At 35.4% G+C, this 25,687-nt stretch overlaps 2 protein-coding genes across 5 annotated transcripts in view; one reads left to right on the forward strand and one right to left on the reverse strand.

Annotated features, from left to right (window-relative positions):
- The window catches only part of pcsk1 (proprotein convertase subtilisin/kexin type 1), a 68,891-nt gene that overhangs the window by 13,566 nt on the left and 29,638 nt on the right, over positions 1–25,687 (reverse strand). The window contains exons 2-4 of the mRNA XM_055181176.2: positions 5,914–7,458; positions 5,038–5,142; positions 4,688–4,813 (exon numbers count right to left, since the gene is read on the reverse strand). Of these exons, the coding sequence (XP_055037151.2) occupies positions 4,688–4,813; positions 5,038–5,142; positions 5,914–6,087 (405 nt within the window). The 5' untranslated portion in view covers positions 6,088–7,458. The remainder of the gene's footprint in view (positions 1–4,687; positions 4,814–5,037; positions 5,143–5,913; positions 7,459–25,687) is intronic.
- cast (calpastatin) overlaps positions 23,038–25,687 on the forward strand; it is a 51,623-nt gene continuing 48,973 nt past the window's right edge. The window contains exons 1-2 of one of the 4 annotated variants that reach the window (XM_073871420.1): positions 23,038–23,150; positions 24,293–24,337. In XM_073871420.1, coding sequence (XP_073727521.1) covers positions 23,106–23,150; positions 24,293–24,337 — 90 coding nt within the window. In that variant the 5' untranslated portion in view covers positions 23,038–23,105. Of the gene's footprint in view, positions 23,151–23,476; positions 23,698–24,292; positions 24,338–25,687 lie in introns of those variants that run through there. The other 3 variants (XM_073871438.1, XM_073871422.1, XM_073871440.1) reach the window with 3 other exon arrangements.

Below are 25,687 nucleotides of genomic sequence, written 5' to 3' on the forward strand. Positions count from 1 at the left end.
TACACAATTTTGACGAGCAGCTATAGACAATGCAGTTAAAGGGACACTCCACTTTTTTGGAAAATATGGTCATTTTCCAGCTCCCCTAGAGTTAAACATTTAATTTTTACCGTTTTGGAATCCATTCAGCCGATCTCCGGCTCCAGCTGTACCACTTTTAGCATAGCTTAGCATAATCCATTGAATCTGATTATACCATTAGCATCGCGCTAAAAAAATAACCAAAGAGTTTTGATATTTTTCCTATTTATAACTTGACTCTTCTGTAGTTACATCATGTACTAAGACTGACGGAAAATTAAAAGTTGTGTTTTTTCTAGGCAGATATGGCGAGGAACTATACTCTTATTTCGGCGTAATAATCAAGGACTTTGTTGCCGTACCATGGCTGCAGGAGGCGCAATGATATTACGCAGTGCCCGATAATAGTATCTTTAAATAGGAGGGGACTTTTTCGTCTGCTGCGTAATATCATTGCGCATTAAATAGGAAAAATATCGAAACTCTTTGGTTATTTTTTAGCATGATGCTAATGGTCTAATCAGATTCAATGAATTATGCTAAGCTATGCTAAAAACGGTACCGCCAGACCCGGAGATCGGCTGAATGGATTCCAAAACGATAAAAATCAAATGTTTAACTCTGGGGGAGCGGGAAAATTAGCATATTTTCAAAAAAAGTGGAGTGTCCCTTTAATTGCGAAATAAAGTGTAACCCTGCCTGTGAAACCCCAGCTAAAGTAATGTACTGCGAATATATAACCTTAATATATTTAATATTGTCATGTCAAATATTTTCATGGCATCTAGACAAGGCATTATCTTGGATATATTTTGGATTGAACAAAAACACAATAACCTGAAAAAAGCAGAGAACAGAGAAAAAAAGGAAAGATAGAGAGAAAGACATAGAGGTCTACAATCTGCTCATGAGTTACATACAGACACTGCGGTATCAGCCCCATGAAGCATGACTCATAGTTGAGGTCTCAGTCTTCAAAGGGAGGGGGCAAAGAGACCACCCACCACATGACAGACTCTGTCACGCAACACAACCTAACCTCAATACGGCCGTACACCTTAGACAACTGATATACCACCTTCATAGGGCACAGCACCTCTAATTGAGTCATGGTATTTTATTGGCGTCTTAGATATTGGCAGGTGCATAAACCTGTTTCTTGGGATCATTACCTCAGAGATCATTGCACAGAGATGCAATCACACCACACAGATATGATACTTAAAACCACACAGAGCTCCCGATGCAGGAAGAAAATATCATTTGAGTTTCTTTAATTGAATTATCTGTGAAATTTAATCTATTCACAGCATCCTCTCTCTTTCTCTCCTTTGTCTTTCTCTTCTACATAAATTTTTTTTCTCTTTTAATCTCCCTTTTATTTCCCAAGACATCATTTAGCCTTCCCTTTTAACTACTTACCTATCATCTTATCGCTTACACTGACCAATTAGATTTGCTCTCATCCAAAACATTGTGAGCTGCCTCTTACATTTTAAAGCATTTTCTGCACTGATTTGTACAGCACATTATAGGGAAAGATAACAAAGCATCGATATTATTTGTTAAAAATGCTTTTTGGACAATTCTACCATGAGCTCAATAAATGATAGTATATGATTTTATGAAATCCCACAAGTTGATTTTCACTGACTCGTGGCTTATACTAAGATTAATCAGAAAAGTGCTGGCCACTTCCATAATAAAGCACTGCAAATAACATAATTGCATCAGTCACCCAAACTTAGAGCGGTCAAAAGATTGCGATTAATTGGATACAAAATAAAAAAGTGTATTTGCATTATATATTTGTGTGTGTATTGTGTGTAATTATTATGTATGTGTGTCTGCTATGGAGTACATGTGTAAATATGTAGAGCTTGGTTCCAAAAAGCAATAAATCCATTTTGACTAATTTCAGTAAAAATTTGTTTTCTATACCAAGAAAGTGACGAGATGAGAACCACTATTTTCTGTACAAACTTCCACATAGCATTCTTTAGGTTATAATAACATTAAAAATTCAAATCCATACTTTGATTTTCAAAGATTTATTATAAAAACGGATTATTTTTTCCGCAAAATGCAATAAATCCTATGTTTTTTTTTTCTATAAATCTATTAAATTAATATATAAATGTGCATTAATCTTTGCAATGTTATATTCATTTAGTTGACTAGTGGTATACACCGATTACAACACTGTCATTGCTGCTGTCATGCTTGGGACGTCTTTGCTGAACTTTTTTCACAGCGATCAGCTGTAAAATGTTTTGGTCCTGCTCGATTTCCGTTGGCTTTGAGTAAAATAATATCATAATTTCATAAGATCCTCTGGGGTCAATATGTTAGCATGACAGAAGCTTGATGCTGTCGTGTGAGAACAAGCAACAACAGCCGGCATTTTCCATCTCCCGAGTGCCTCTCGCGTAAATTATTCGATTTTGATGCCTTATGTTTCTTCCAACAGAAAACCACCACAGGTTTATCAATGCCATCAAAAGTATTATTTCGTTTTTGTTTGTTTGTTGATCACAAAATACAAAGTAGATGAGGAAAACTAGGATTCTGTGTGTATTCAACACCCCACCATTACTGTTTACAATGCGTGGAATGGTGCGCTATGATTGGTTAGGCGGATTTATTGCATTCTGCAGAGAAGGAGGATTGGCGTTTATCATGTTTTGGAAAAAAGGGGAAAAGATGACCGAATAAAACCGCAGATATTGGATTTTGCATAAAATTAAGAATTTACTTTTTAATACTGACCTGATACAATACTGATTTTGGTGGTAACTCTTTTTTTTTATTGTGTTTATCCCGTTTTGGAACCAAACTCTTTATATATATACATATACATGTATACATATGTGTGTGTGTATATATATATATATATATATATATATATATATATATATATATATATATATATATATATATATATATATATATATATATATATATATATATATATATATACTTAACTTCTTCCACCCTGAAGCTATTTTGGGGATTTTCGCCTGGATTTGGCCTACCCAATTTCAAAAGCTTCCCATACCCACATGCAGAGGTTTACATACAAATGTTTGGTATCATTTTACAGGAAACCCTTTGAAATTACATAAAACACTGTTGAAAGTGCTAAACATGGTTGTATGTGATGTCAGTCCTCTAATAAACACAAAAATAAATAGGCGCTTTTTGATGTTTTTTTTCTAAAGTTTTTATTTAAAAGTGTATAACTCTGGCCCTGAGTGCCTCAGCTCCCTGCAGACAGTTTTGTTTGATTCCAGCAATTGCCAGCTTACAGAGGAAAAAAGATTTTTTTCTCTATCATAATCTATGCAAAAGTTATTTTACTCCAACTGATGGGAGGAATAATACGCTTATGGAGTTAAATTTCTGCCAAAAAACATTTGAAGTGCTACCATAACCACATACAGTGGAATAAATGCAATTGCTTTATATCATTTTAAAGAAAACCCTTTGAAGTTACATAAAAAGCTGCTGTTTGTGACAAATAGTGTTATTTATGTTGTTTTTCATATGAGGAAACACCAAATTTTCTTTTTTTATGTTGTAAATACTGTCTTTGATAGTGTATAACTCTGGTTCTGGGTGCTCTAGCAGACTGCAGACAGTTCTGGTTGTTACCAGCAGCAGACAGTAAACACCCAAAAAAAGAATGATCTCTTTAGCATGTCGCATTCAAAAGATATTTTCATTTTACTGAAGTGTCCGAAAATACATTTTTCATATAAATATAATTTTTTTGTTTTGGACATATAATAAATAACAAGGGATTATTCATGCACACAACCTAAGAAAATGCTGTGAATGGACTCATTTTTTAGAGTAGGACCTAAGAGAAAAGATGGTGTATCATTTGTGGCTATATGTGCTATCTGAGGCAGTCCACACTCAATTTTCCCATATGTTTACAAAAGCCAATTTTGTACCTTATTATTCATTCAACTATTGTTGGATATGTGTTGATAATAAAACAAAAATAACGCTGTAGCCTTATTCCTGAGAATGAGAGCTTTCAGTTGATATAAGACTTGCCCATGTTTGTCATACTTGAAAAATATGAAATATGTGAATATTAAATCATATAAAAATTATGGGGGGGGTGATAGTGTAAATTAAGTGTAAATAACTTTCTTACAGTAAAAGATTTCTCAAAGTGATGCATATCTGGAGAAAGTAGAGAGTCTAAGCTTTCAAACAGTATCTCATATGTGTTACTGGGGTCCATGATGGACCATTAAAGATTAAAAGAATATTTTATTTGAGTCAAAATACGAAATTTTGTACCCGGGACTGGGTCCTCAGGGTTTAAGAGGCTAAAATGTATATATAATATAAATATATTAAAATATAAATAAATATATTTATGTATGTGAATGTTTCTTAAATACATACATGCATGTGTGTGTATTTATATATACAAAATACTTACACACAGTAAACACACATATATTATGCAAAAACAAACTTTTATGTTGTATGCGATTAATCGTTTGACAGCACTATTAATAATAATTACTATTTGATAAATGCATTGGTCTATTTTAAATGGTACAATTATTTTCACATTAATTCAAAATATGTTTAGTACATCAAGAAAGATGCAACAAAGAAATGTCAAGGCGCTGAGACTCACCAGGTACCACTGTTGGTTCCACATGGGGTCATCGAATAGTTTGTCCACAGAGCACTCCTTACATTCAGTCCCCAGTGGGGCACGCTTGGCCCTCCGCTTCTCATACTGTTGTTCGGCCCACGACACCTACAAACATAACCATAGGTGGATATAGTATAAGCATTTAATGGTAACTTAAAAGATCAAAACTTCGATTTATGCATAGTTCAAACCTGACATCACCACAAACATATAAACATATAAATCTATACACAAGCATTTATGCACATATCTAAAAAACAAATCCTGGCATTAGTGCAGTATACACAGACATATAAAGCTATCAAAATGGATCATCAGAAGTCCCATACCCTGTCATCCTCTGAGAGACGTTTGGTGATATGTCCTGCACTTCTTTTCGTCCTGCTAGGGTGATTGTATCGCTTGAATAAATAATGGTTTTCCAGATCCCCAATCTTCAGACAAATGAGAGAAAGAGAGAAATCACTGAAGAGAAAGAGTCATATCTGGAGCTAAATTAAGCCCAGTCATAATGACGTAGATGCCATCCATCTGTCTGGTCTAGTCTGCATGCAGCTACTTCACAAAAAATGTTAACATTATTAATAGCTCTAAAAATGTCCAGGCATAATGGCGTCCCACTTAGACCAAATAATGACTTTAGGTCATGAAAAATAAAACAGTTTACTTTATTTTTAAAGGACATGTCTGTGGCACAACAGGTGAATAGTTCTTGATATATACTTGAAAACAAATAATCTGATTATTCCACTAAAATCTTTTCACAAAAAATAAAATGAGATCCATTTGCTTATTTCATTTTTTCCTCTTAACTAAAATGCCTCAAAATGTCCTTGCATTTGAATGTAAATAATAAGTAAGCATTCAAGATCTATTTATCTAACACACATATGGAATTATACTTGAATTATGAATTAGTAAAATACATTTAACAGCAGATCTTTTAGGTCTTTACAGCAAATGTTTGGCAAAACAGAGGTTTAGAGTCATACTGTTTTTATTTATTTGCACAACTACAGACAAAAGCACGAATTTGTAGTCGTTCATACTAGGAGGAAAGCAACAGTGTCACCCATGCATTGAAGCTTCAGACATGAGTACCGTCACATGCAACAATGATGCCAAACTCCACAGCAGATGCAAATGCGAAGAAAACAACCGTTTGAAAGAGTTTTAGCACTCAAATGATCTTGGCAGTGACTTACCTGTCGGACTAATTTGTAACCCAGCTCGTCGGCGATGGATCGGGCAGCGTCCTTTCCTCCCGGGATCTCCACCGCCCATTCGTTTAGATACTGTCGGTCCACAGCTGAGGACACGAGCGCACAGAGAAGAGCAATAACACTGCACAGCAACATTGGACGACATCTTTCTTCCATTTCAAAATAATCACAACCACTTTAAAACGTGTTGATGGTCAGGACGCGCGTGAACAATACAAATGAAGTACAAATAACTTAATAAATAAAATATACAAACGCAATTTCAGCCCAGCTCCAAATGACTTCCTCCGATAAAAATCTGTAGCCGAAGAATTAATTCTGATGAGCCGGGAGCGAGTAATTGAACGCGCATGGAGCGCCACCAATGAGACAGTGAAGGGGAAGCGATGTTTACACGTCAAATTACGAACAGCTCTGACGTCAATTTCTACCTGGGGTAGGACGCACGCGTCCCGGGGGATGGGGAGGGAGGGGGGTGAATTGCGCATGGAAGAGGAGGGGAATTTTGTCTATAAATAGCCAGGTGGTTTTATCAGGATGGAGACTATGAGAATGATCGCACTCGGAAGCGATGCTGCGCGCGCGTCCACGAAACCCTAAGCATTGGGATTGAGTTTACCATCTTGTAGGTTTCATCTGTTGAAATCAATATTTCGTTAGCATGATACCATTAGATGTGTGGATATGTTGTACATAATGCGTTAGGCTGATTAAATAACAAATAGAGTATCGTAAAAACATTCTGTGCGTCTCGCGCTGGCGTAGCTGCCTGCGTCATCAACGTTTCAGCACCACAACAGTGGACAGCTCCATTACACAATTGTCTCTATTACAATTCATTTTCCTATAAACACAATGCATTCCCATACAAAAATGTAAAATATGGTAATACATATAAAACATTAAACAGTAAAAAGGTTAAATTACATAAGCAAGAGATCCATACATGAAAAATAAACACACACACATTTAAATGTATGCACAAACAGTGCATTCACCATATACATTTTATCAGTATGTATGTGCATTTTTTATCTTTGCACTGCTATACCAACTGAGTTGGACATAAATTGAAGAACATTAAACTGCAAATCATTGGAAAAATAATACTGTATATTAATAGAATTGCAACGACAACATCTGACAAATCACATGAAGTGTCGTACCTGAATTGTGTACGCTCACTATTAAGAAAAGTGTGAAGAGGTTACAAACCCTCACGCATAGCACACAGACCTGTTTAATCTCAATGGAAGAGGGAGGTCCATTTTAAGCAGACACGAGCACCCTGTCGTCCTAAAACAAGTGCTTTTATTAAAGAGAGGCCAGAGTCGTGCGCTTTGAAACGCAGAGACAGACGCTGTTCTTTTGATGTTAGCTTCTTTTGTGTTGCCTGCATGTGATTGTGCCGTCGGGTCCATTTACATCATGAGGTTCATAAAGATAAACTGCTCCCATCTGCAGTTTTTGTTGTATTTTCTGAATGGTGCGTGTTGTCCAGGTGCATCTCGGTCTGCCGGCTGCACACTGTAGAGTACAAAATGTATTAATTTTTTCTTTTGCACCTTAACTGGGAGAGCATGGCCCCAGCATCACCAAGATCATGGGTTCACTTATGTATGTATTTAATTATCATTACCCAAATATAGTTATTAAAAGTCCTAAACCTGTTGATAACCTCTAACAACCCTTTAAATCTGAGAGAAATTAACGCAATGCAAATGCTGTTCGAGCCATAATACCAACTGTTGCAAGAATGTCCTATTGGAGAAACAATAGTAATAAGTGTGTAAATGTATATGAATTTGGAGGGAAAAAGAGCCAATGCAACAAGAAAATTGCACTGTTCTCAAAGCAGACCTATCAAATGGACTCTTGAGCAAACAGTCCATTTGCTGAACCAGCTGCAGTCATCCGCGTCCACCTAGCAACACTTGTTTACCTTAAGAAGTCATTGAGCACATAACATGCTAGACTTTGCACTAGGTAATAGATGAGGAAAAATAGCGAAGTTTAAAGTCATTAACACGAGCATATTCTTTAAAGAATTGACTTTTCACTGTGGACTGAAAAAATAATTCATTCAAAATGTTTAAGGTAAGTGGTTGCAATCAATTTATAAAAGCTACATTAAAAAAATAAAAAATGTATGTAGCTTAAATAAATTAATTGCAACCACTTACCTTAATAAAATTGAGTACATTTAATGAATATTTTTTTTCAGTGTGTGTGGCATGCCAGAGTAAACCATTTCAATATACTATCGGCTATTACACATCTTGTCTTTACTGCATAAACATTGGCAGGCTGCCACTAAGAAAAAAACTTTACATTTCTGAAGGATCTTCTCAGGTTTGGAGGAAGCTTATTTTTTACAGTAACATAGAGGGGAAATTTAAGAGGATTACCAATCAAATAAGCAAACATGCATACGCTCACAAGCGCAAACACTCTCGTGCAAGCAAACACAACAAATGTGGAAAAACCAGATTGGTCAATTGAGATCATCCTTCCTAATCTAAGCTGTCACCTGAACAGCTGAAAGTCGTCATCAGCTTCTAATGGTGTATGAACAATACAGAGAGTGGGTTAAAACAGTAGATCTGAGGAGGGGGTGGGGTAAGACAACAGGATATGAACTGGTCTAATGGAGCAATGGACTCTGTGAATCAGAGCAAAGACGTCATAATGGATGTGCAATCTGAGTGTGAGAGGGTTTAAATTGTTGCAGTTAAGCAGAGCAATCAATCAATTCAGATTATTATGATCATATTCTAGTAAAAAAGTTCTTTATGAACCTGTCTGAATCAATCAGGTGGGAAAAGATTTGTTTTTTAATAAGTTATCTATTTGATTTGATTGAACCCCTCACCACAGATATTACATTTTACTGTGTAAAAACGCATACATTTTGTAAGCTTCAGACTTGAATGATCCCCAAAATCTGCCTGATGGACATTAAAATGGATTAATAAAATCATATCTAAGAATGAGAATATCACAGGAAACTAGGTGTCATCTCTTCTCACCAACTACACCTAGAAACATAGTAAAAACCCAGACATCATAGGACATTTTTATTTAGAAAATTATACTAAAAAGTAGGGATGCACCAATATATCTCCAGGGTTCCCACACCTTAGTTAACTTCAAATTCAAGGACCTTTCAAGGACTTTCCAGGTCCAATACCCTCAAATTCAAGGACTAAATATGGGGACACATTTCAAGTGAGAGCAAGGTTACATCGTGTTACTTTTAAAGATACATTGTTACAGTTTCCTTTCGAGGGAACTCACGCTGCGTCACTGCAGTGACACTTTAAGGAGGCCTCCAGGGGTAAGTGCATCTGAATGTGTATATCAAATTCAACCAATGGTGAGGCTTAACAACAAAGAAAGGATGATGCGGGAGCCAGGAAGTATATTGTTATCTCAAATATTGCCAAAGACGGCATTACAGGGACGCAGGAAGTATGGCAAGGGAGACGCAGCGTCTCGTTCCCTTCTCAGGGAACAACAGTTAAATACGTAACCCAAGACGTTTTTTTATGTGTAAAATACAACTATGCAAAAAAGCATTTTGGTATGAATCAACATTCGCATACAAGATATAAGCATTTAAAGCAAAAAGTTTAGCACGTGTGCTTAAAAAGTCTAGAATTTATATGATATTATCCTACACTTTTTTTCAGAAAATTTCTTGCATAAAATAGATTCCAGCACTTTCAATGACCTGTATCCATGTATGTATATTTTTTAAAACTTCCCAGGGCCTTGAATTCCCCCCCCCAGATTCACAAACTTTCAAGGATTTCAAGGACCCGTGGGAACCCTGATCAGCCTATAATCGGTATTGGCAGATAAAAGCATTTCTCTCACTATCGGACATTAGCTGATTTTTATCTGAATTCGTACGATCTGTACTTCTAGGTAATAATTTGAAATAGATAAAAGGTAGAAAAAAGCCTTCGGCATGTATCGGTAGATGTTATTCTAAATCGAATATCGGTACATGCACAGAAATTGTGTATTTGTGCATCCCTACTAAAGCATGACTATATACATAACTGTAAATATTAACATGCAGACCATACACATTTTTTATAGATCAAACATTCTCTTTATTTTATTTTTCTCTCTTTCTCCCATGTACTCACTCTTTCATGCATTCTTTCTTATCGTCTACTCTTGTCCTCAAACTGTGTCATTTGTCAAGGATGTGTAGTTGTCATGGAAACCTTTTTCTTCTTCTCTATCTCTCTTACTCTACCTTGCTGTCAACGCTCAGTGTCATATCTAAGACACAGACATCAGATCAAATGAATCTTATGTGGCAATATCCAGCAGTTGGACTTATCGGAGGTTGACACTGAATATGATTTAGCATGACACTTTATGAGAAAAAGCATTTAGAAAATATGCAAGATTGAGCCCTATTTTTGCGATGGCCATTAAATATTAATATAGTTTAAAGGATTTCATTATGTCAGAAGATACAGGCAGCAGTTTGATGCCTACAAGCTACACTGCAATCAGAGTCAAGTAGACAGCCATAACGTAAATATTAATAACATCACCTGCCATAAAGAATATGGACTTTAAACTTCATTGTTTGTACAAAAGTGTAATGTTTACTTCCCATAATGAATCAATATCCTGTGAAACAGTGCTACTGTACGTAATATCCTCTATTGCTGATATATCACGGTGTCCTGGGAATTAGGTTTGTGTTTGTAGTTAGGGGGATAAAACATGCAGAACAACAGATAGCCAGCAGCTCTCAAAGGCAGAGAGTTCTCTCTCTTGCACCGGTGATGGAAACCTGCATGTTTCTATGGCAAATAAAGACCAAGGGAGCCAATTAAAAGTACTGTTGTGTTTCTGTGCATCTACAAAGAGGAAGTAGCAAGAATAGAAAATTAGATACCATCATCTACTTCAACAGAAATCAATACGCTTTTTATAAAGATAACTACAAAATAAAGACTACATTTTTACACATCCTGAAGAAATATTTAACTGGTGCATATGTTACCCCTAACCCTACTCATAACAGCCTACTAATATTGCAATGAGACTTGAAAATAGGTTCATTTTTCAGCTCCCCTAGAGTTAAACATTCGATTTTTACCGTTTTGGAATCCATTCAGCCATAGGTGTAAAGTACTTGAGTAATTTTACTTGATTACTGTAAGTATTCTTTTTGGGGATTTTTACTTTACTTGAGTAGAATTAAAAATCAATACTTTTACTTAATTACATTTTTTTTAAGAAAAAAGTACTTTTTACTCCTTACAATTAAATTTTCAGTCAAAAAGTACTTCTATTTTAGAGATCTATTTGCTCTAACCAATTGAATTACGCTGACGGGCAGTTTAATTTAAATGTTATTTATTCTGGAGCCTTTGGACCAAGGAATTGGCCAACAGTTCATCTGATGATGAAGATTTTTTCGCTTCTTTGAAACCGACAACACATGAAGTGTGACACGTTCCCTGCTGTTTGTCTCTTTATCAAAACTAATACCTTGTTCACACTGTCAGTCCAAATCTGATTTTGGTGCATATCTAATTTGACAGATTCACTGTCCACACTGTGTATCACAACTGTTCAGATCCGATCTGTGCGTCCTGTAGCCGTTTTCCGTTTTAAGTTTAAAATTTGAGGTTTTACAATTTTGAGTAGCATGTTGCATACTGAAGTTTATTGTCATTGGATCTCCGCATTTTTCTGTCTGTACCACAGACTTTATTTTCTGTGTCAGTTTCACGTATTAGTTACTCAATTGTTTTTCCTATTCTCTTACTATTTTCGTGTGGGTTTGGGGTTAGAACGACTTTCTGTAACATAAAATGACATCCAAACCCAACTCCTAACCCTAACGTCAGCTGACAATTGTTTAAAAGTTTGGAAGAAATAGTATAAACCAATAGTTAAAGTGACATCCTAACCCAAACCCCAAATCTAACCCCAAACCAAAGCGAAAATGGTTTAAAAATAGGAAAAACAATTGAGTAATCAATACGTGAAACTGACACGGAAAAGAAAGTCCTTGGTACAGACACGGAAAAATGCAAAGATCCGTGACAATGACACGGATAAATGAGCAAAAAATTCTGTGACTATAACACAGAACTTTGTGAGATCATGTTGGAAATTAGGTACTGTAGTAGTCTTATAGTTTGATAATGAAATACAATTAAATACAAACAGTTGTAAAGGATAAAATCTTGTATGTGGTTCATTCTCTTCATGTTTTTAGAGATGAAAAGCTTAAACATGAATCTCTCATTTTCATTCTTCCTGTTACTTTTACTTTTTTAATACTCAAGTACAATTTTAATGTGGTACTTTTTTACTTTTACTCAAGTATAATTCTTGCTAGATACTTTTACTTTTAATTGAGTAAAATTTTTGAGTACTTTTTACACCTCTGCATTCAGCTGATCTCCGTGTCTGTCGGTACAACTTTTAGCATAGCTTAGCATAATCCATTGAATCTGATTAGACCATTAGCATCGCAGTAAAAATAACCAAAGAGTTTCAATATTTTTCCTATTTAAAACTTGATTCTTCTGTAGTTACATTGTGTACTAAGACCGACGGAAAATCAAAAGTTGCGACCTTCCAGGCAGATATGGCTAGGAACTATATTCTCATTCTGGCGTAATAATCAAGGACTTTGCTGCTGTACCATGGCGCAATGATATTACGCAGCAGCCGAAAATAGTCCCCTTAGTAACTTCAATAGCAGGGGATTATTTTCGTGCACTGAGTAATATCATTAATAAAATTTCAGAATTCTTTGGTCATTTTTTACCGCAATGCTAAATGGTCTTATCAGATTCAATGGATTATGCTATGCTAAAAGTGGTACTGCCAGACCCAGAGATTGGCTAAAGGGATTCGAAAACGGTAAAATCAAATGTTTCACTCTAGGGGAGCTGGAAAATGAGCATATTTTTTTTTTTAAGTGGAGTGTCCCTTTAACATAGTAGTAATGTGGACTAAAGTAGTGTGTTGAAATAAAGCGTAACCAGAAATTTTGCTGCTCAAAATGCAAGAGACACTTTAATTTTGTTAAATAATCTATTTGAGATGAACGTGTTGCATTTTGAGCCCAGACAGAGGTGCACTTATACTTATTGTTTGGCCTGTTTCGGCATTGTTAGAGGATTGGAAAGCACTACTATGGGAGTTACTGTTGCTATGTGGTTGCCAGGGTGTTCTGGATAGATGTTAGGTCAAAATGTTAAAAGAATAGTTTACAATGGCACACCTATCACCAACAAACTGGTTGAATTAGCAGTGTAGCTGTGGAGTGGAACCACAATGCAAATAGATTCAACGTTTGTTCAAATACCACTCAAACATGAGCAATGCATGGTAACTGGTATGTGAACAATATCTCCTCTCAGAGGAAAGTGGTTTTCTTTATCGGCTGGAAGAAGGTCACCTGATTGTCTGAGATCGTCATAACCGTCACACAGACCTGTTAACCTAAAGGCTAATTGCTCCTGAAATCAAGATCAGTGACATCTGTGAGCCCGTCACGTCTCGCGGCGTCATCCATGACCTTTTAAATGAAGGAAAGAGGAAAGTGACATTTTTCCAATATGAAGCTACAAAATAAAATTAGGCAAAATTATATGTTTTCAAAAAATGGCAATATTCTGTAGGTCCAAATATTTTATATTTTTATGGTTTAATTTTTAGGAATTTATCTCTAAATTAGCTGAAAGGCAACCAATTCCTTCTTTTATAAACACAAACGAACATAGATAATCACTGGTCTGAAATCGCTCCCTGGTCCGAAACCTACTCATTGACTGTTAAAACAGTATGAATATGGGTGTGAATGGAATTCAGATGTACTACATCTGCCATGTGATTCATTATGTGACATACGTGGTCAGGACAACAACTGTTCTGTTAAAGGAATAGTCTACTCATTTTCAATATTAAAACATGTTATCACCCCAACCAAGAACCGTTGACACATCCCTCCACCATCTGTGTGCGCGCACGCAAGCGCTGGAGCGCGCTGCGACGCTTCGATAGCATTTAGCTTAGCCCCATTCATTCAATTGTACCATTTAGAGATAAAGTTAGAAGTGACCAAACACATCAAAGTTTTTCCTATTTAAGACGAGTAGTTATACGAGCAAGTTTGGTGGTACACAATAAAACGTAGCGCTTTTCTAAGCGGATTTAAAAGAGGAACTATATTTAATGGCGTAATAGCACTTTTGGGAGTACTTCGACTCGGCGCAGTAACACCCTCCCTCTCCCATTATGAGAGTGAGAAGGGGAGCGGACTTTTCAGGCGAGTCGAAGTACTCCCAAAAGTGCTATTACGCCATAAAATATAGTTCCTCTTTTAAATCCGCTTAGAAAAGCGCTACGTTTTGTTTTGTACCACCAGGCTTGCTCGTATGGCTGCTCGTCTTGAATAGGAGAAGCGTTGATGTGTTTGGTCGCTTCTGACTTTGTCTCTAGATGGTACAATTGAATGAATGGAGCTACGCTAAATGCTATCCAAGCGTCGCAGCGCGCTCCAGCGCTTACGTGCACGCACACAGATGATAGAGGGATGTATCAACAGTTCTTAGTTAAGGTAATAACATATTTTAATATTGAAAATGAGTAGACTATTCCTTTAACTTGGATGATGTCAATTTAATGAAGAACTGTTTTCCTTATGTGTTTACATTTGAATAGAGCCACGTCACCCCTTTCCAACATTTCTGAATATGACGACGCCTCTTCTTCTTCTTTTTAATTGGGTGACTCATCTCCCAAAGGTTTACGGGATAGTGAAGTGTCCATTGAATGCACACTTCAAAATCTTGTCAGAAGTTAGGTCATACGGTTACTTTTCGAATACACTTTTTTAATTCTATGAATGTGGATGTACTACACGCCTCACCTACTGTTTTTAGACACATCTAATGTTTTAATTGTTAACCATACCCTATTTTATACCTTTCCAGTTATCAATTTTTGGTTCCCAAAACTTTCCCCTAATGTTCGTGTTTGGTTCCCATAACATTATTTTCCAAGGTTTGTTTTTGGTTAGCCAGGAAAGTTTTCTTTACATATTTTCTTTACAGATCCTGCAACATTATGGGAACATTATTTTATGGTTTCAAAAAAACCCCAAAAATAACCATTAAAGAATGTTCTGTAGAAGTTATTTTTAGGTTATTTTTAAAATAACCACCCTGCAACGTTATGGGAACGTTATTTTATGGTTGCAAAAAAACATTAAAGAACGTTCTGAAAAAGTTATTTTTAGGCTTTTTAAAAATAACCACCCTGCAACGTTATGGTAACGTTTTTTTATGGTTCGAAAAATAACCATAAAATAACCATTAGAAAACTGTTCTGTACAAGTTACAGTATTTTTAAGGTTATTTAAAAAAAAACACTCTGCAACATAATGGGAACATAAATTTATGGTTCCAAAAAAATAACCATTAAAGAACGTTCTGTATAAGTTATTTTTAGGTTATAAAAATAACCACCCTGCAACGTTATGGGAACATTATTTTATAGTTCCAAAAAAACCCCCAAAATAACTATTAAAGAACATTCTGTAGAAGTTATTTTAGGTTATTTTAAAAATAACCACCCTGCAACGTTATGGGAACGTTTTTTATGGTTCGAAAAATAACCAAAAATTAACCATTAGAAAACTGTTCTGTACAAGTTATTTTTAGGCTATTTAAAAAAACCCACTCTGCAACATAATGGGAATGTTAATTTATGGTTCCAAAAAATAACCATTAAAGAACGTTCTGTATAAGTTATTTTTAGGTTATTTTAAAAATAACCACCCTGCAACGTTATGGGAACGTTACTTTATAGTTCCCAAAAAAAAAAACAAAATAACCATTAAAGAACATTCTGTAGAAGTTATTTTAGGTTATTTTAAAAATAACCACCCTGCAATGTTATGGGAATGTTATTTTATAGTTCCCCAAAAAAAACCCCAAAATAACCATTAAAGAACATTCTGTAGAAGTTATTTTAGGTTATTTTAAAAATAACCACCCTGCAATGTTATGGGAATGTTATTTTATGGTTCCAAAAAATAACCATTAAAGAACGTTCTGTATAAGTTATTTTTAGGTTATTTTAAAAATAACCACCCTGCAACGTTATGGGAACGTTACTTTATAGTTCCCAAAAAAAAAACCCAAAATAACCATTAAAGAACATTCTGTAGAAGTTATTTTAGGTTATTTTAAAAATAACCACCCTGCAATGTTATGGGAATGTTATTTTATGGTTCCAAAAAATAACCATTAAAGAACGTTCTGTATAAGTTATTTTTAGGTTATTTTAAAAATAACCACCCTGCAACGTTATGGGAACGTTACTTTATAGTTCCCCAAAAAAAACCCAAAATAACCATTAAAGAACATTCTGTAGAAGTTATTTTAGGTTATTTTAAAAATAACCACCCTGCAATATATGGGAATGTTATTTTATGGTTCCAAAAAATAACCATTAAAGAACGTTTCTGTATAAGTTATTTTATGTTATTTTAAAAATGATTCCAAAAAAGAACCATTAGAGAACCTTATGTATAAGTTATTTTTAGGTTATTTAAGAATAAACACACTCTCATAAAATAAAACCTAAAAAGAACGTTCCCAGAACATTATTATTTGGTTTCCCAAAAAATAACCAAAAAATTAACATTAGGGTAACATTCTGGTTCTACTGGGTTCCACTGCTCTATTTTGTGATTTACTCAAGCAGAAAAAGACCGTTACTTTCTTTTGCTGGTCATATAAATCACTTTCTGTATTAAAGTTCTGTATTAAAATCCAGAAATTGTGATCTACTTCCTTGTTGTGACGTATATTCCATGAAGCAGAATATCACCCAAATAGCGGGCGTGGCTTGTGTGTTTTCACAGTGAATTGATTGGATAAAAAAGTAGGCGTTTCAAAAATATAACTCGCAGCAGACTTTTCTTGTTTATTGGAAACGTTTTGAGCAGCATGTAGTGCAAATATGTTTATCTTCAATGGCACCCACCGCAGAGGGGGCAGAATTTTGGGTGCACGAGCAAGGCGTGCGGACGAGAACGATCAACGTGATGCTTTGTGTTTGGTGCGTATAGCATGAGAGTTGGAGTGGGCGGGGTTAACGGATGCTCCGCCCAAGTCGTCTAGCTGACGTAATTAAAGAATGATCGCGACAAGAGGGCGAAAGTACATGAATTTAACTTATTTTTTAAATGAATAAAAAATTACTTACACAAATGAATTGTTTATAATAAACACCACAACGTTCCATTAAAAAATATTTTTGGCAGTTTTGTTTTTATGGGGGACTTTAACTTAGCAAATACATTTTCCAACACTGTAAAGTAAGCGCAAGGGGCATCACTATGGGTCTACTGGTAAACAATAGATTGTAAAAACACACAAGCAATGCTTTTCAGCTCTTAAAATTACAGGGATTGACTTGAGCTTTTCCCGATGAGCATCGTTCCTGCAACTACAGCTTTTTATAAGAGCCACAGAGCCTAAATAAAACTCATAAAACACTGCATTAATTATTTAAAACCCATTTCTTTTCATTGTAATTGTCAGGAAAATAACCTATAATAGACACCCCAACAAACAATTTGCCCCTCAAATGTATGCATTGTTTTATTAAACTATTTCTATTTACATCGACATTGCCTACGTTTGAGTTTGGGCAAGTTACGCATGTTTTTTCAAGACAAGCTTCGATACAACTCTCACAATGAAAGACTTGTTCATCTAATTGGTTTTAGGAAATCAATACTCCTAGCCACTGGCTTGAACACAACAAATGGTTGATTTCATGAACTGGATGTCAATATACCCTACAGCAGCACTTTCAGAGCTGAATGAATTAAAGAGAGAGGATCCAGGGACTCCCTTTAAATAATTATGTCCCTCCTATCTTTTCACAGGTGGAGGGTCGTCCTCCCTGTACAGATAAAAACACGCAGTCATCCATGCGGACTGCAAAGCTTTGGCCACTACAGCCTTTGTGTGGTTGAATGTTATCTCGCCTTCAGTGTGTCTGTAATTATCCAAGCATTTGAAGGTTCCTGCAAACATCAGGGAACCATTATCATGACGTGACACCAGTATAACAGAATTGTGTTATCAACGGGGCTTCATTTCTCCACTTCAGGGTGAAGAATGAGTCACACTTGCTTCCTGACGCTACTGTAAGACTGCTGGGAAACCAACAGAGGCATGACGTAAAAAAGAGGTGGCAGATGTGGCCATTCATTTATCAAGACACAGAAAACACCATCTAAGTGCGTCTAACATGTTTTCTTGTAAGTGAGCATTTATTATTAGACTCTTAATGGATTCTGCCAATAAACCGGTATTTCTGATTGGCATGAGGTCAGGATTAAGCATATTTGTGACGCGGAAGTATTTGATAATCGTATAATATGTGCCGAGAGAATTCGGTTAATATCATTATTTCAGTTTTAACGAAAGAGCTTTTTAATATACCATCAGCTATCCAGTTTAATGGACACTTTATAGAATAGACTTTTTTTCTAGTGATCATATTTATGATATATTGTTATTATGTGAAAAATCTGGACTATTTCAAGGGCACAGTATACAGTATAATAAATTAAATAAAAAGTGCTCCTGTAAAGATCAGTGGTAGAGCATTGCATTACTGATACAATGTATACCTCGTAATGCAATATAAGTTGCTAATATGGATAAAAGCGTCTGCCAAATGCGTAAATGTAAATAAAACACACTCAAATTGTCCAGATCAGGCACTTGCTCAGTTATGGATGTAATGAAGTGTAATGTTTCAGATTACTTATACATTTATGTATTTAGCAGACTTTGTAAAGCAAATACAGTATATGTGGTCCCTGGGATCAGTGGCGGCCGGTGACTTTTATTTCGAGGGTGCACGATGCGAAGTTCGTCACAACATGTATGTAGCCCGTCATGTGTGTGGTTCGCCATTTCAAAATATGTGTTTGGCACGTCGAGTGAACCTATGTGCATCACGTGTCTTGTCAAAATATGTGCCTGCTGCAGACGCGTCTAAAGGGTTTGTGATAAAAGAGACGCTTGCGTTTGCCAGATACTCGCATAATCTCATGCATAATCAGAGTTTAGTGTTAAGGGAGTGTCTTGCGAGTATTTTGTGAACATAAGCATCTCTTTATCATAAACGGTTTTGAGGCGTGTGCAGCAGGCACTTTTTTTGACAAGACAGATGATGCACATGGTTCAAGACGCAACAAACACATATTTTGAAAACACGAGCAACACACATAACACTCATTTTGAATTTGCGCCCCTCGGAAGAGCGGTCACCAGCCACCACTGCCTGGGGTAAAACCCATGACCTTTACCAAATTAGGTACAGGAACACTTTAATTCAATAAACGTATTAATTAAACACAGATTAATAAAACATACTGCTAAAATAGCATATATATATATATATATATATATCATGGTATATGTGACCATGAACCACAAATTTCCACCTAACCACCTAAATCATTAGGATATATAAAGATTATGTTCCATGAGGATATTATGTAAATTTCCTACTGTAAATATATCAAAAATTAATTTATTATTAGTAATATGTGTTGCTAAGGACTTAATTTGGACAACTTCAAAGGCGATTTTCTCCATATTGATTTTTTGCACCCTCAGATTCAAGATTTTCAAATAGTTGTATCTCTGCCAAATAATGTCCTATCCTAACAAATCACACATTAATGGAAATCTTATTTATTTATTACACCGGTAACACTTTACAATAAGGTTCATTAGGTTCATTTAAACCCTAGTTAGTGTGTAATGTTGCTGTTAGAGCATAAATAATACCTGTAAAATGATAAAGCTCAAAGTTCACTGCCAGGCGATACATTTTCTTCAATAGAATTCCTCTTTAAAAGCCTACAACAAACGGCCGGTTTGGACTAAAACCCCTTTATTTCCTGCTTTAATGATGTCAGTAAAACAGTTCATCGACTAAACTCCGCCCACACGAATACGTCAGTCACCAGCTTTGGCTCAGCAGCTTAGCTTAGCAGAGCCGTTTATCGAATCACAGCACACTAAACAAACTACACAATCAGAACTTGTTAAGTATTTCTGAAGGAGGGACTTCACCTAACAAGGGAGACATCAGCCTGTTTTGAGGACAGTGAAAACAGCGCTATACAGATAAGTCAATTGTGTGAAAAATACCGCGTTTTTTTACACGTGAAACATGAACACAAGTTATATTGCCCACTATAAACACAATCAAAGCTTCAAAATCACAGACAGAACCGGAGCTTTAATGTTAATTTCAGCAATTACTAAAAATGTATTAACACTAGTTAATGCACTGTGAACTAACATGAATAAACAATGAACAGCTTTATTTCGATTAACTAACATGAACCAAGATTAATAAATACTGTAACAAATGTATTGCTCGTGGTTTGTTCATGTTAGTTAATACATTAACTAATGTTAACTAATGAACCTTATTGTAAAGTGTTACCATTACACCTTTCAGTGTAAAACTCAATGTCAAAAATTATGACTGGTTTGTGGTCCCGGGTCACATATTATTAAACAAACATTGCACACAAAAAAAAACTCACTGGGACAACAAAAGCTACAGAAATGGCGCCACCTATAGGAAAACCCATGAATGTAACAATTAAAGCATATTCAGTAATGTACAGAATATTCTATTCTAACCATATTTAGAGTTTATCACACAATTAAACTGCTATGTCGACGGTATGCATTACTGGATTAAGATGATCTTGTGCTGAATTCTTCTGTATCAATGTTCTTTTTTATAACTGATCACAATTTTGGCATTTTAAGGAAATTGTATATTTATAGCTGCATGTGGTTGCTATGGTAATTTTGTATAAAGGGTCCGGCTCAAACTTCAATCTGCGCCAATAGAGGGTAGTATTGAACAAAAATACAGCATTAACCATGCAAACAGGAAACCATATATTTTTACATTTATACATTTTAACAAGAATTTGGTTCATGTTTGACACTATTAATTACAAAATGTAGACGAGTATTTATCACAACATTTTTTTTACATCACATTATATATAAAGAGTTTGGTTCCAAAACGCAATAAATCCATTTTGACTAATTTGAGTAAAAATTTGTTTTCTATACCAAGAAACTGATAAGATGAAAACCACTATTTTCTGTTACAAACTTTCACATAGCATCTTTATGTTATAATAACATTAAAAATTCAAATCCATAATTAGATTTTAAAAGATTTATTATAAAAACTAATTATTTTTTTCCACAAAATGCAATAAATCCATGACTTTCAAAATTATATAAATCTATTGAATTAATATTAATGTGCACTCATTTTTGCCATATTATATTCATTTAGTTGACTTTAGTTGATGGGAACTAGTTTATTAAAAAAAAACATTAATGGCATATTAAGAACACTGTCATTGCTGCTGTCATCTTTGGGACGTCAACGCTGAACTTTTTTGCGATAAGCTTTAAAATGTTTTCGTCTTGCTCGATTTTCGTTGACTTTGGGTAAAATAATGGAAAGTTTTTCATAAGATCCTCTGGGGTCAATGTGTTAGCATGACAGAAGCTTGATGCTATCGGGAGAACAAGCATTTTTCCGTCGCCTGAGTGGTTTACATTTCTTCCCTGTCACAGGTTTATCAATGCCATCAAAAGTATTATTTTGTTTTTGTTTGTTTGTTGATCACGAAGTACAAAGTATAGATGAGGAAAACCAGGATTCCGTGTATATTCAACGCGCTGCCATTGTTGTTTACAATGCGAGGAATGATGCGCTGTGATTTGTTGAACGGATTTATTGTATTTTGCAGAGAAGGACTGGCGTTTATCGCGTTTGGGAAAAAAGGAAGAAAAGATGACAGAACAACACGGCGGATATCGGATTTATATTCTTACTCCTTTCAGTCTTAAAGGTACAGTGTGTAAATTTTAGCAGCATCTAGTGGTGAGGTTGCGAATTGCAACCAACGGCTTAGTCCACTTTTCACCCCTTGCTTTTGAAACACATGCAGAAGCTACGGTAGCTGCCACCGGACAAACATGTCATCATTGGAGACAACTTATACAAAAAAATTGTCCGTTAAAGGGCTTCTGTAAAAAAATGGCAGCACAAAATGGCGACTCTTATGTAAGGGGACCCTCTTTGTATGTAGATAAAAAGGTCTCGTTCTAAGGAAATAACAGTTCATTATATGAAAGGACTTTATACAACCCTGATAATATAGTTTTGTATATTATTTTGCATTTCTGTCAAGAGATCCTTCTAAACATTACACACTGCACCTGTATTGCTGTTAGCTATGTTGTCTGCATGTTTTTTCATGTACCAAAAAAATCCCTGTATGTACAACACACTTGGCAACAAAGTTATTCTGAGTGCAAAGCTTGTTCCTCTTGCTTGGTTTAATTTCATCAAAATATTTACCTCAAAACACACTTAAATGACATGCCTTACTGTATATGTCTCGTTGTTTTCTCTGTAAACCTGCAAGCAAGATGAAAATGTAACATGTTTCATTAGAACTCCTATACGGTATTGTATCGGTATCACAGCTGTCTCTCTGTTTTAATGAACAACATGGGTGTAAATTCTGACTCAAACTCAGGAATGCTGATGGAAGAACATTTTTTGCTGCCATTTTAGGGCCTGGTTAAGGCATAAAGGTGTGGTCTAGATGTTTCCTTTATCTTTCTTACTATGTAAACTAGATGTATGCCTGAAAAAAAGCTCAGAAGAGCACAGAAATGCTGAAAGGGTGTGCCATAATTTGTTCCACACATTTAACCATAATAGGCAAAAAAGCAAAAGACCTATCAGTCTATTCACTAAACATGCATGCACACACAACAGCCAAAAAACATAATCCATGTTCAATAGCCACAACAGCCACAAAACATGAGCAAGTTCTAGATGTTGTAGACCATACTTTAACACTGAATGTTGTACACTGCCATTAAATCAAACCTCCTCTTACCCTCTAGCACAGATTTATTCCTGTATCCCAAGCAGGAGGAGCAAACATTGTGCCACACACCCACTAGAGAAAGTAAAAACTATTGTGGAATAAGTGATCTTAATCCTTAGACATGCCGCACAAAAAGAGAAGCCATGGTCGTAAAAACAGCAAGGAGGTATGTTTGCTTATACAAGCTATTTAGACTTTATAGTAAGGTTTACAATCTTAAGACAAATACTTTAGCAGCCCAGTCAGTTTTGTTTTTTTTCTTTACGCAGCAATACTGTAGAGACAATGAGAAATATTGCTATGATACTTCACTGTATGTTTATAGCTCGAGTCAAGACTGAAGTTTAGTTACTTGGGTTATTTATAAAACTGCGCACTGAACTGTGAAAACACGGACATACCTACAGTATAGTACTGCATGTAACCATAGTGTTGCGCAAGCGTTAGAAAAGAATGCAAGACTTGATAAAGCAGTTCGTGCTTTAACGATGCGCAATGCAAATTACGCGTTAACGCTGGCAACGCAATCAGATGCAAAAGAGCATCTTATTAAACATAAACCGCCCAGACATTGTGTGATCTGGTACCCACGCTTACGGGACACGGGAGTGGCTTTATTTGAGCGTGAGAAAACAAAACACTCAAGAAACTGCGGAAGATAGCGCAAGGAAAACTTTTGCGCCATGGCGTTCGCTGCGTACTGGATGAATCTCGTAAGTAGACACGCACTTTAAAGACTTCAGTTGATTGTTTCCATTTGTTTTGGAGTATGAAAGAGCTCGTAATGATTACAAAAAGGTGCTTACAATAGACTTATCAAAGGCAAACACATCAAGCTTGGATCGATCTTTGTACGCATAAGTGCAACTTGATAAAAGCAGTATTTTACCTATACGATGTGAAGTTGGGTGGTGTCGGATTTAGTATTGTGAAATAATGTTTTTTATTGATTTTATTTATATGTATTGACAAGTTTCCTAATGTGGTAAACACCAGTAATGTGTGGCTTTGGCAAACGTACAATGAAAAATATTTCATACATATAATAATAATCGTGGCCTCATGTGGGGTTGTATTAACTAAAAAAAAGAAAAAAAAGTGATTTCTAAAATGTTAAAGAAAATATCCAAATATATTTCAAATGATGTTTTATTACTTTAATTGGTTTGTTTTCTACAGTTTAATCCAGAGTCTAGACTATATTCATCCACGTTGGGCGTAGTGACATGCTTTACCCTTAAGGTACATTTGACAGCAGAATAATTCATTTGTTTTCTTTCTTTGTATGTCTTTTTGTTTTCTTTACAGAAAGGTGACACACTAAAACATGTCCCTGAAACATCAAGATTTGAGGTAGGATATCAAACTTTGCCTGCTTATTTGGCTTTGTTTTCAAAGCACATTAAGATGTACCAAATCAGATAATTTATGTGATAGAAACTATCATACAAATTATAATGGGTCGAATGGATATAATGGGTGATTGTATTGGGTTTAATGGAAACTATAATGTGGTTCTGTCTACTGTAATGTGCTGGGCTTTAGTAATGAGATGGTATCTCTTGGATGGGAACTAATGAACACCATTAAATCTTAATACATCAGAATAAGTGGTCAAAAAATGGTCCCAAGCAGTCACCAGTACCTTTATAAAGGTCCTCATTGATATATTTGGTACAAGTACATCTGAGAATGTGAACTGTTTAGGGGCAAATGTGTACTTTTTGAAAGCGTACCCAGTGATAGGAATAAAGCGCAAGATCACTACATAAAGGAATTTTTATAATGGCTTTAACAGTAAACAGCTGGTGGCTCATAATAGTATGTATATTGGAAACCATTAGAATTTGTATATATATTCCATAAAGAAAAAAAAGCCAAAAAAGACAAAAAAATTTGCAGTAGCTGCTGATTTTGGTACATATTTGGCAAACAATATGGTACATTTTTGTAATATTTGTATTGTATTAAGGCTGAATGTGACTGTCAGTCATACATTAGGCATGTTAGGCATGTCTTTAAGAAATCCTAAATGCACATTTCATTGATCAAGTGTCACATAGGCACAACATTGGCTCCATCTAGTGGTACTTGTCTGTTAAGGCAATTTTGCATTTACTTGAGAAACAAATAAATAAATTAGAATACATAACCACATTTATTTATTTTTTCAAATATGTCGTTTTTTTAATTTGTCAACATCCAGCCCAGAAATGGCAAAGCAGCTCTTTTATATTAAAGGCAGAGTCCACGATGTTTGAAAGCCAATGTTGATATTTGAAATCACCTAAACAAACACGCCCCTACCCCAATAGAATCTGGACCTTCTGTTGATAGACCCGCCCCACACATACGCAACCCGGCAAGGATGTCGGTTAGTAGACACGCTCCTTACTGCTGATTGGCTATAAGTGTGTTTTGGTAGTCGGCCCGTCTCCTTTTCCAAAGCGTTTTTCAAACATCGTGGACTCCGCCTTTAAACAATAAACTATTTCTGAGACTTGGGGTATATGGGTCATTCTACAGAAAAGGTGGAATTCGGGTGATGGAAATCTGCTTAAACTTCTTTCAAAACACCCAAAACTTCTATAATAGCTATAATTAACTTGTCAAATCTATGAATCAGCAAAACTGTAAGCTTAATCTATGTTTAACTTTTAATGCATTTTAATAAAGAATCCATGACGTTGTAAAATGAGAATA

The sequence above is a fragment of the Misgurnus anguillicaudatus genome, chromosome 9 (genome assembly GCF_027580225.2).
Source record: "Misgurnus anguillicaudatus chromosome 9, ASM2758022v2, whole genome shotgun sequence".
NCBI classification, from domain to species: domain Eukaryota; kingdom Metazoa; phylum Chordata; class Actinopteri; order Cypriniformes; family Cobitidae; genus Misgurnus; species Misgurnus anguillicaudatus.